This window comes from Periplaneta americana, chromosome 15, assembly GCF_040183065.1.
Source record: "Periplaneta americana isolate PAMFEO1 chromosome 15, P.americana_PAMFEO1_priV1, whole genome shotgun sequence".
In the NCBI taxonomy this organism is placed as follows: domain Eukaryota; kingdom Metazoa; phylum Arthropoda; class Insecta; order Blattodea; family Blattidae; genus Periplaneta; species Periplaneta americana.
The window spans coordinates 101,056,630-101,069,514 of NC_091131.1; the positions used below are offsets into that span (position 1 = coordinate 101,056,630).

Sequence of the window (12,885 nt, forward strand, 5' to 3'; positions counted from 1 at the left end):
ACCCCTTTATCGTCTAGCTTAGTTGCCTCATGAGTGATACCTTATTGGTGTTACTTAATGAGGTTTATATCTGTCTTCGGACAGTTAACTAAACAATAAACAATTTGCCGTCAAACGTGGAAAAATTCCACCTTCTCGATGTGGAGATCCTGGTAACTGCAGCGATCACACAGTAAAATGATCACATTTTTGAAGCTATAAAGTTCCTTAACATGTATTGAAGCCCAGGGAATTTGAGCAAAGTGTCTGTAGCTCCTGGTAATCCAGACGAGACACAATTCTCGGCAGCGACTGAATTCGACGACCATCGTAGTGCAACACCATCCTCACCCTCACCGAATAAAGAGGATATTAGTGACATTAAGCCCTAATTTTTCCCACAGAATGATGACTAGATCTCGGATTTTTAGGCATTTAAAAACTGACTTTTAGGCACCTAAAATAGGTCCTGAATTTATCAAATTAAGCACTAAAAACATGGATTTAGGCAACTAAAAGTACAATTTCAAGTAGCTAAAATTACTATTTTATGCAGCTAAAATGTAATTTCTAGCCACACGAACTACAGTAACTTTAAAAATGCAATTAATTAGTGAGTATTGAATATTACGGTATACAGTGACAAAACAGTAAGAAAAATATTGCGGTTAGAAACTTGATTTCCGTTAAGTCTTAAATTCTGAATATCGGTACATAATTTTTACATAATTCATCGGCCTAAGTGCTCTAAGGCTGCTAATACATAAGTGCTTATATTACAATTAAATTAATTAATTTACCAATGAATTTACACTTAACACATTATTCATAATTGGCATTTCAATACATAACTACGTTTTTCTCTCATTTTCTATCGTCAATCTTTGCCTTTTCTTATACAGAACCATTTTATAATGGAAAAAATGCTTCTCAATGATATTGAAGCAATGGATACCTATTTAAATCTAGCAATATTTACCATGCTGATTTCTTTAGGGAGAACTACACCCTCCCTATTCTTCATATTTCTACTGTCTGTTCAAGTGCTCATCAAAACCAGTCCTTCCAGGAATTTCTTCTTTCCTACAACCAAACTGTTACAGGATACTTGTACCATACGCACCCCATGACATTCAAAACTTTCTCTTTCATGCTACACGAAAATTTAAAAATATATAGGCCTATGTAACAAAGAGAAATGGAAAATTTTACGCTCTAAAACCTTAAAAATAGGCATTTTTAGAACCATAAAACCACTTTCAAATATTCATATTGTACATAAAATATGAAGATTATTTAACTAGTTTTGATTTATCTCTACAGATAAACATAGGTATTTAACCTAAAACCCGAGATCTAACGATAACCCACGGCCTACTGTGTCAGAGTCCCTGATATTAGGCCTACCACAACGTTTCTGGAATCCTCTTGTGTATCTGTTACAGAAAAAAAGACGTAGGCCAATAGATGTATTCAATGATTCTGTGCTACATATTGAAAGGCAGAAGCTTCAATATTTACAAAAGAAAACAAGTAGAAAACGCGATCAAGAACGTGAGGAGATGAACATCTACACTTAAAAAAAAATCTACTATCATAGATATCAATTACATCAGTTTTTGATTAAAAGATGTTCCAGTGCATTTAAAATGTAATAAAATGTGTCCAAAGTGATTCTGGTATACTGAAGAAATGTATCTTCGTCTGCATTCAGCTCAATAAAGAAGTGATGTTATGTTATTCACAACACCTTTTTTACAAAGATTTATTGATGAATGCAAATGGTTTTTCTTGTCTCTTTTAATACATCTATATGAGACTAGCTAGTCATCGTGAAAGCAACTGGCAGGTTTTACCGCTTTAACACGCGTTCTCTGTGTCCACCACTCAGCGTCGACAGGCGCAGGCAATCGGCGCTGACAGCCAGCGAACAGGTTACCAGCGTTTGCATTCTTCCTTTGTGTGCGTACCCATAGTCCGTACCGCGCCAAGCTGCAGTATACGGGCTCTGCTACAGTGGCTGTAGCCTCAGTAGTTCTGCCTACTGTGAGCTCTGTGCACGGCTCTGTGCTTGTGCGAGTGATAAACGCGGTGACTCCAACAAGATGTGTTTACGAGTATTTTTAGTTCTGTGCGTCCTCGTATAATGGTGAGTTAACCTATGGACGTGCTGCTGATACTACAGTATCGAAATGACAGTAATTGGATTAGAATAAGTTGTTTTTAGGTCTATGCGTCTTCGTATTACTGTGAGTTAAAAGCTTACGAACGTGCTGCTGATACTACAGTACCGAAATGACAGTAACTGAATTACAATAAGTTGTGTTTAGGTCTGTGCGTCTTCGTATTGTTGTGAGTTAAGAACTTATGGACGTGCTGCTGATACTGCAGTACCGAAATGACAGTAACTGAATTACAATAAGTTGCGTTTAGCTCTGTGCGTCTACGTATTGTTGTGAGTTAAGAGCTTACGGACGTGCTGTTGATATTACAGTACCGGAATGACAGTAACTGAATTACAATAAGTTGTGTTTAGGTCTGTGCGTCTTCGTATTGTTGTGAGTTAAGAACTTATGGACGTGCTGCTGATACTGCAGTACCGAAATGACAGTAACTGAATTACAATAAGTTGCGTTTAGCTCTGTGCGTCTTCGTATTGTTGTGAGTTAAGAGCTTACGGACGTGCTGTTGATATTACAGTACCGGAATGACAGTAACTGAATTACAATAAGTTGTGTTTAGGTCTGTGCGTCTTCGTATTGTTGTGAGTTAAGAACTTATGGACGTGCTGCTGATACTACAGTACCGAAATGACAGTAACTGAATTACAATAAGTTGTGTTTAGGTCTGTGCGTCTTCGTATTGTTGTGAGTTAAGAACTTATGGACGTGCTGCTGATACTGCAGTACCGAAATGACAGTAACTGAATTAGAATAAGTTGCGTTTAGCTCTGTGCGTCTTCGTATTGTTGTGAGTTAAGAACTTCTGGACGTGCTGCTGATACTGCAGTACCGAAATGACAGTAACTGAATTAGAATAAGTTGCGTTTAGCTCTGTGCTTTTTCGTATTATTGTGAGTTAAGAGCTTACGGACGTGCTGTTGTTGATACTACAATACCGAAATGACAGTAACTGAATTAGAATAAGTTGTGTTTAGCTCTGTGCTTCTTCGTATTATTTGAGTTAAGAGCTTATGGACGTGCTGCTGATACTAAAGTACCGAAATGACAGTAACTGAATTAGAATAAGTTGTGTTTAGCTCTGTGCTTCTTCGTATTATTGTGAGTTAAGAGCTTACGGACGTGCTGTTGATACTGCAGTACCGAAATGACAGTAACTGAATTAGAATAAGTAGTGTTTAGCTCTGTGCTTCTTCGTATTATTGTGAGTTAAGAGCTTACGGACGTGCTGCTGATACTACAATACCGAAATGACAGTAACTAAATTAGAATAAGTTGTATTTAGCTCTGTGCTTTTTCGTATTATTGTGAGTTAAGAGCTTACGGACGTGCTGTTGATACTACAGTACCGAAATGACAGTAACTGAATTAGAATAAGTTGTGTTTAGATCTGTGCTTCTTCGTATTATTGTGAGTTAAGAGCTTACGGACGTGCTGTTGATATTACAGTACCGAAATGGCAGTAACTGAATTAGAATAACTTGTGTTTAGATCTGTGCGTCTTCGTATTATTGTGAGTTAAGAGCTTACGGACGTGCTGTTGATACTACAGTACCGAAATGACAGTAACTGAATTAGAATAAGTTGTGTTTAGCTCTGTGCTTCTTCGTATTATTGTGAGTTAAGAACTTACGGACGTGCTGCTGATACTACAGTACCGAAATGACAGTAACTGAATTAGAATAATTTGTGTTTAGCTCTGTGCTTCTTCGTATTGTGGTGAGTTAAGAACTTACGGACGTGCTGCTGATACTACAGTATTGAAATGACTATAATTGAATTAAAATAAGTTGTGTTTAGCTCTGTGCTTCTTCGTATTGTGGTGAGTTAAGAACTTACGGACGTGCTGCTGATACTGCAGTATTGAAATGACTATAATTGAATTAAAATAAGTTGTGTTTAGCTCTTTAAGCTTACCACAGAAAAGTGAAATAAAAGGCGGTGGTCGCCCGATGTCTGAACTAGATATTGCTCAAATACTGGGTGTTCATTTCAAAGTGTGTCATGACGTCACTGTTGTTGGGTCACCGATTTGAAGCGAGTTTCAGTTTATATGTAGAGAAGTTGCCTATTATTTAAGGCGTTCTTCAATCTGAACTTGAGAATGTGTACGGTATAACTTGAACGTCGTAGCAACAGATGGCGGTCTGTACGGTCTGTGTGCTACCATAACCCCCTTCGAACTGTGTTTTGCGCCGGCAAGTCGTACGCAGGGTATTTGTTATCATCGGTTGCGTATGGTAACATTCCACAACACAAATCAAATGCTCCGTGTCCATGTTGACCGTCGAAGTTAATGTCAACAAATACTTAAGTAATCGTCTTAACCCTCTCCCCATATCTCGACAGTACGTATTTCCAAACAGTTCACATTCCTGCCACTACCGGCGTTACCGTACGTATCGGCACGTACTCTTCAGAATGAACGCCGTACTTGCTAGCCAACTTCTCTGCCTCTTAGATTATACACCTGAGCTGCGGAAGTGTAGGAAAATTGAATTCTCTAGGCTCATCAGCTAGCCACATGACGGCATGCAGCGAGCCAAGACACATTTTGAACTGAACACCCAGTACAAACTGCTACTCGAGATGCATTTACACGCAAATTTGATACTGTAAATATGCAAATTTGTTTCCTGGTTGTGTGGCTGCTACGAGAATCGCTGTCTTTACTGTTTTGTATGTTTACTGTTTGGAAGTGATGTTATGACTGTTGGACAAAGGAAGGGGTGTGTGACTTAAAACACCCTGAGAAAAATATAAGAAAGTATGAAATCTGTTCGTGTTCATAAAGATTTAGTAACAAAAAATTGTAATGTTTTGTCCAAAGTAATGATATAGTCTATTTAAATTGTGTGGAGAATGCAAACTACCTCTTCGCGACCATGATGAATTGACTATCTCAAGTAACAAAGGCGTATTTTTAGAACTAATAGGATACTGCAAGAATCTCCAACATTATTACACAGCCACTTTGAAAATGCAGAAGTTTTCAAAGGCACGTCGAAAACTATACAGAATGAATTGTTGGACTGTATGTTTCAAGTTCGTCGAGAGTTTATACAGAGTGTAACTAAAATGTATGTCAAAACTTTAGAGGCATATTCCTATCATATAGAGGATAAAAAATATTCTATTAACATTCGTTCGGAAACGCTTTATTTCCTTGTTACAGTCCATTTTCTACAACTCTGCTTGCATTGTATGATACGGTACATTATAAAATAAAAATAACATATCACATGGAAATCTGTCTTACAGGAAGTGCTCAAAAAGGGTCCTGTTAGCACGGATACAGGCATCAACCCGCCGTTGCATTGAATCCCGGATGCGCTGATATATCCTTGGAGAATGTTGTGTTGTCTCGTCTTCCAAAATATGGGCTCGAAGACTCTCTTCGTCTTTCACCGGGGTTCCATATATAAGCTCTTTTGAATGAATGTTATGTTTTATTTAACGACACTCGCAACTGCAGAGGTTATATCAGCGTCGCCGGATGTGCCGGAATTTTGTCCCGCAGGAGTTCTTTTACATGCCAGTAAATCTACTAACATGAGCCTGTCGCATTTAAGCACACTTAAATGCCATCGACCTGGCCCGGGATCGAACCCGCAACCTTGGGCATAGAAGGCCAGCGCTATACCAACTCGCCAACCAGGTCGACTATATATATAAGCTCTTTTAAATGACCCCAGAGAGCGCAGAAGCCAAGGAATTGGTCCATCTCTACCTATCCATCTGTCAAGGAACTTTTGGTTTAGAAATCGACGAAAATTGACACTGAAATGAGCAGAAGCTCCATCTTGCATTAAGTATGTATTTCGTAGTATTGCTAACGGCACATGGTGTACCAGAACATTATATCTTTCTCTGTTGAATCTGGGTGGAAGAATATGAGGCTCCACCAAAACGCCAACAACAATTCCCGGCCCAAACATTGACATTTCCATGTGGTATGCTACTTTTTTCCTATAATGTACCGCATTATACAAAGTAAACAGAATTATTGTAGAAAAATGGCTGTAAAAAGGAAATAAAGCGTTTCGGATCAATGTTCACATAACATTTTTTCTTCTTCTATATGAGAGGAATATGCCACTAAAATTTTGACGTACATTTTAGTTACATCCTGTATAACAACAAAAATAAGGCAGTCATCTTTCTTAGCTTGTATGGCTGATGATAGTGATTATACTATATACATGTCGATGCGCACCCAGACAATGATAGTATTTCGATATAAATTGAAGGAAATAATTTACGGGCGGTTTTTGGAATTTTTTTAATGTAGAACACCGTAAAGTACAAGGATTATTTTGAAGAAATGCAGTCTTACAATATGTTTTCGAAAAGTTAATCGCACGAACTTACGATGGGGCCGCCGTACTCAGAGGGAATTTTAGTAGGTTTCAATGTTATAATTCAATATGTGTATAAAATGCACATTATGTTTATTGCTTCGCACATCAATTAAACAAAGTAGGTATATCTCACATTTCCTCTGTATTTTTTTTCGCGAACCTTAAAGGGATTCCAGCATTTTTGCAAATTCCCCTGATTGGACAACAGCATTAGACGGAAACCAGATAGAATTTAGTTCGATATTCAGGCATGATTTCCCAAAATAAGGATTCAATTTTTAAATATTTTGAAAATATTAAATTTGGTGTGCCAAAATTTACAACGTAGAAACAGTGAGCCAAACTGCTGCGTTTATAAAGTGGCTGAATGATGATATACCTTCATATTCTTATTTCGGCTGAATTTCTTCAACAATATTATGCCTCACGCAGACATAGTATTTTCAATAATTACAAAATATTGAAACATATGTAAAAATACAATGTTTTGAGGCCGCACTTTTTAATATCGGGAGCAACTTTCTTTCTTTGTTGAAAGAGATACATGAAGAACCAGCTGCAAAAAGACGACGTGGAAGCTCTTCACGAGATTTAAATACTGCTGCGAGTGAGATTTGTGACTGCATTCTCACTGAAGTAATAGATAGTTTTGAATTCAAACGTAATTTTTGTGGAGCAAAATTGTTTTTGATCGAAAACTACGAACAATATAAAAAGGCTACCTGTTGAAGATATAAATAATTTTTGTAGTATTGCTTCTACAATGATTGACAGAGGAGCATTGGAGACTCCAGTAGGTATTTTCTCTCGAGGTTCCGGGTTCGATTCCGGCCCAGGCCGATGGCATTTAAGTGTGTTTAAATGCGACAGGCTCATGTCAGTAGATTTTACTGGCATGTAAAAGAACTCCTGCGGGACAAAATTCCGGCACACCGGCGACGCTGATATACCTCTGTAGTTGCGAGCGTCGTTAAATAAACCATAATAATTGGAATTGGTATTTTCTACTCTCGGAACGAATTGTTTCGAAATGGTGATAGGCCCTATATCTGGCTCTCTGCAAACACGTAATTTTCTTCTACTTTCGTTTCGATTCGGTACAAATTATATTTATAGAAACAACAAAAATCTGACGGTGAGAATATGAGTGACGATGCCTGTTACTATTTATGAAACCATGAGATATTTTTCAACTTCAAAATTAGGGCGGTCTCGAGGGCCCTATTATCGGATAACGGTGTCTGAAGTTTGGTCATTTTATCTTGTATATTAAGGACACAGTAGTGAGTTGTATTATGATGTGCGCTGCGGAATTCTATTGTCAGTCCATGACATGCCCGTCCGTCAGTCACTAGCTGTTGTTGTGGAGCGACAAATCTAGGTAGCATGTTAAATAATGGAGGAAATGCAGTGTGAAAATAATATCAATAAAAGGAGAGAATACAGTAAAGTTAACTTGAGACGTGAACAAACACAAATCAAGAGGGAACAAGGTAAAATTTGTGTGTTAGCGAAAGGAGATGTGGCTGAAGAAAAATATTTTGTGGCCGTTAGTTCCTGTTGTAAGAAGTTATGTTTTATAAAATTTATAAGTAAAGTATTAAATTTAATAAGTTATGTATGGATTTTATAAAAGTTGAAAAATTGTAAATTTAAATTTATATACTATAATTGCACAGTAGACATAAGACAAATTGTATTGTATAATTATTAATTTCAATTCAGGAATCCGCCCCTGAGCACGAGTTCTATTCTTTCAGGGGCGAGCTAAAGTTTTTCTGTATATATTATATTTTATGTTACAATTATTAGCAAAATAATAAATAAATAAACAGAATGTGTACTTCAGTACATTTTATAATGCAAAGAAGAAATCACTGCAGGACTATAGTTTAGCAGGTTGCATGTCGATAAATAAAAAAAAAAAAAAAGATGAACCGAAAAATGACAGAGAATTCTAAAGTAATACGTAAAAATACTTGGATTTACAGTATACTATTAAAATAAATGGAGTTAACGTTGAAAAGTGTCGCATAATGGTTTTAAATTTATTTCAAATTTCTACGAAAAGAATAAGTATAATACAAAAGAAACTCTTAAATAATGATTCTTTAGGAGAAAAAGAGACTCATACGGAAACAGGTTGCATAAAATTAATATAAATGTATGGGACATGTTGGTATCGCTCTTGAAATCAATCTCACATAGTAAGAGTCATTACTGCCAACATCGAATTAACTTTGAATACGGTACCTATTTTGATAATCTAAAACTAAATGTGAAAATCCTACTCAGGTACCTAATCTGTTTTGTCATTATTTCAAAGAGAAAACAAGACATGAACTAAAAATGAAATATAAAACTTATTTCACATATTTCAAGAAGAACTACAACTTCTCTTCCCGAAAATCTAAAATGGACATTGTGATTCTTGTACTGCCTGTGAAGAGATGTAAGGATCTTTTCAAATGCATGGAAAATAAAAGTTATGTATGGATAGAGGGAATCCTCGAGGGTAGCAAGAAGTTTTGCGAGGAAAATAATCATTATGAAAAGTCGGAGAATGACTGTGGATGTGATATGGATGAAAAATACTTGCAGCACCACATTGATGGGAAGAAACTCCTACGAAAATGTCTCTCTCTCCTCTCTTTTGATTTTTTAAAATAATTTCACTCTATTTTTATGTTGTGAGATTGATATTTTCTTTAAAATCGTGCAGTTATTATCATGTTTTGGACAGGCATAATGCATGACTTACGAACGCCCCTAGTGCCCACGATAGGCAATGTGACTACAGTGAAATACTGGAGAGAGATTGTCCAAAGCCTTGTCATCCCTTATAGGGAACATTTTGGTGAAGATTTTATCTTTCAAGATGACAATGTCCGTCACATCAAGGAAGATACGTAAATGAACGAATTCAGTCCGCCGGAATAACTCGTATGAAATGGCCTGCTTACTTACTGGATATGAATCCCATAAAACATGCTTGGTATCAGCTAAAAATGACATTCGCAGTCATCAACCACCTGTTCAAACCCTCCACGAGCTCAGAGAGCCTGCGATCCAGGAATGGGATCGTCTAACAGCAGTGCCTCGACAACCTGTTCGAGAGCATGCTAAGACGCATGAAGGCACTTGCCAGAGCCAGAGGGGACATGGCGCGTTACTAAAATAGTTTCTTTTAAATGTCCATATTGCCAATTGAATGTAATTGAACTGACAGTTTATTCTCCCTAGAGAACTATGTTTGTCTTTTATTTATTTATGCCTCAATAAAAAAGTTAAAAGTAATTTTTGTTTAATATTTTATTATAAGTATGATATACAGTTAAAATAGTCACAGAGTTTCCTTATTCAAACTCAATACTGGAATATGAAAAGGCTCTTAAAGTCTATTTGGTTCCAAACCTATTTTGATGTGAATATTATGCAGGTATATTTTTAGGATCAATATTACCTAAAAATCCGGACTCTAGTAGTAATATCTACTTGGTAATTACTTACGCAGTTGTAAATCTATATGTGTATATATCAGTCAGTATGGTTCTGTCTACAGTACCTGTTTCTTTAGCTGATACGCTCGATTGAGGGGTCCAGGCCAGAGCCGAAGATGCAGCTTCTCCTTGTGCCACACACCAATATCTCTTATACTGCTTCACAAGAGTCACATTTAGATCCTCTAAAATGAAGAAGAAAAACATCACTTACATAATCATTTGTAATAAGACCAAGCATAATACAGTATGCTCTCGATTATCCGGACTAATAACCGGAAAAAAGTATCCGTATAATGCGAAAAAACGGATAATACGAAAGTTTATTATTTGCATATACCATATAGTATATAGGCCTGTTGAGTGAACAAATATTTTAAATCTATATTTAACTTCATAGTTACTGTAATACACACAGGCTCTGATTGAGGTTCTGGCTGATATGGACATCTATTATCTCACTTAACGATGTGTGTCGAACGAAGAACAATTGTTTGTATAGTACATCTTATCCTCTGATTGAGATTCTGGCTGATATGTGCATCTATTATCAGGCAGCACATCTCACTTGACGATGTGTGTCAGAGGAAGAACAATTTTTTTGTATGCATCTGAAGTCTGACTAGTGTAATATGTAACTAGTCGGCGATGTATGCAATGGAGAGGAAAAGGAACTGGCCACCCTATCCCATTATCTCCTGGCATAGTTGTCTCATAAATGGTGCCCTCTTGGTATCACTTGTGAGGTTCAAACTTGTTTTCGGACAGTTGACTGAACAATAACAAAGTACATCTTAGTCTTATTAGAGTAATACGTTACTAATCAAAAATGTATGCAATGGAGGGGAAAAGGAACTGGCCACCCTAACACATTAACTCTTGGCTTAGTTGCCCATGAGTGATGCCTTATTGGTGTCACTTATGAGGTTCAAACTCATCTTCAGACAGTTGACTAGATGTATATCATTTTACATATACGATTAAAATTCACGTACAATTTAAAGTTATGGAAAACAAAAGTAAATTTGCCCCTCCTCCCCACAACAGGGAACCGTTAACTTTGAAGCAACACAGCTTAGTTCACAACCTACCGTTTTAATTTGAAGTCATATATAATTTTTACACAATTTCTTTTCACTTTATGTTAATAATTTAGTAAGTAATAAATTATTTTCGAGCTTAAGCCATGCACGGGTCATCCGCAAACCGGATATACTGCGCACGGATAATCGAGAATATACTGTATTGAACATATTTTATATATCGTACGAGAATATATCAATTTATGGTACATTTCATTATCATATCTGCTGTGTTATATTGTGCTTCAAAACTTCATATCCATATTCACATATATGTTTTTGTGTCTCTATTACAAAAGATTTTATACGTTACTGAAAGACTAAAGCTTTCAGTCCTTTACTGTTGCTACAAAGAAAATTATGTAGACCTAATGATGGTGTATGCCGGGAGTAAATGGCTTTTATTGGTGGTAATCGTTTTGCAAAGAATTATAAAGAGTTTGTTTGCAAAAAGTGCAGTTTCATACTCGAGAGGTCCGTTTTCAATCTGCAATTGCCAAAACCAAGAGTGAAAACGATACAGCGATGGAAAATAGTGTTAGAAAATATGAATTTTAGATATTTAAATACCACAATCTTAATTTCCTCATTTGACTTTGTAATAAATACGAAGGTAAGAGTATTGGCTGCTGTCTTTTCGAGAACCATATTCGGGTTGAATAAATACACTTTCGCTATGTCCCATTGTGCGTCATACATCAGTCTGACTTGTGGCCCGGATGGCTGCCTGCCTCAGACCTGACACAGCCAGATTTCATCAGAGACGAATATCGGTACCCGATAAGTTCCAGGATCTGGAGCCCCAAGCCCTTAAATTCTACATCAACATCGGACTTCGTCCCAGCCTATTTTAACTGAAGCAGGCGACAGATTAAGTGAAGAAGAGGTTAAGAGTGTTAGTAGAATGAAAATGGGAAGCGACAGTACTTCGAGAATAACCGTCTGCAATGTCTACTTTGTCCGCCACAAATACCAGGGCGGGAATCGAACCCAGACCACAAACGCGGCAAGATAGATTATTAGCTGATGTTTAAATTTCGATTACTTTGATGCACACTTTTACCTCATGGCACTTTTGCTGTTTATTTTGAAACAGTTTGTTTTATTCTTACTGAATACTTATCATTATTTCGTGTTAAAATTGGAAGGACGAAGTCGTGTACAGATGGAAGGAAAAGGAAATGTAAATATTCTGACAGCATTAAATACAGGTTGAGTAACTATGTTGTAAACTTTTATGCTTAGTTGAGAGAAATCATAAGAAGTACAACGCACAGAAACCTAGTCCTGGAAATCCTATAGTTGCGAGTTATAAATATAACTCAAAATTTGCTTCAATATAATAGGAACTCCGGTATACCTTATTCAGTAACTTCAGCAACAGATAGGTAATAATTCTTCCAAGAACCGACGAAATCCCAGCAATACACTCCCCGTCATTTCACTAGTGAGATAGACATTCCAGTACGCCTGAATGCCAGAAGTTTGCCCGAGTTCTTCATATTGGCATTTTTATTATATCTCGACAGTGAGGCTTTTCCGAGCTTAGGTTCCACTTAAATTGCTTCGTAAGACCCGCTCTTCTAGTCAGAAAAGTATTAAGACAGCCATTAAACATTCTGTAAGTTTAAAACAAGTGCTCCTATCAAAATACCACAATCAATTCTTAGGAAGTTATCAGTAAGTTTATTTACCTATGCAGTCAATGTCAATGAAATCAAACACTACTGAAATATCTTCACTAATAATTTCTAGAACTGTTTTCTTTAAAAATGTTGCTTAT

General features: G+C 36.7%; 1 protein-coding gene across 4 annotated transcripts in view; it reads right to left on the minus strand.

Annotated features, from left to right (window-relative positions):
- The window catches only part of LOC138715218 (receptor-type tyrosine-protein phosphatase S-like), a 476,906-nt gene that overhangs the window by 193,547 nt on the left and 270,474 nt on the right, over positions 1-12,885 (minus strand). For 2 of the 4 annotated variants that reach the window (XM_069847896.1, XM_069847898.1), the window contains exon 3: positions 10,086-10,205. In XM_069847896.1, coding sequence (XP_069703997.1) covers positions 10,086-10,205 — 120 coding nt within the window. Of the gene's footprint in view, positions 1-10,085; positions 10,206-10,436; positions 11,030-12,462; positions 12,616-12,885 lie in introns of those variants that run through there. The other 2 variants (XM_069847899.1, XM_069847900.1) reach the window with 2 other exon arrangements.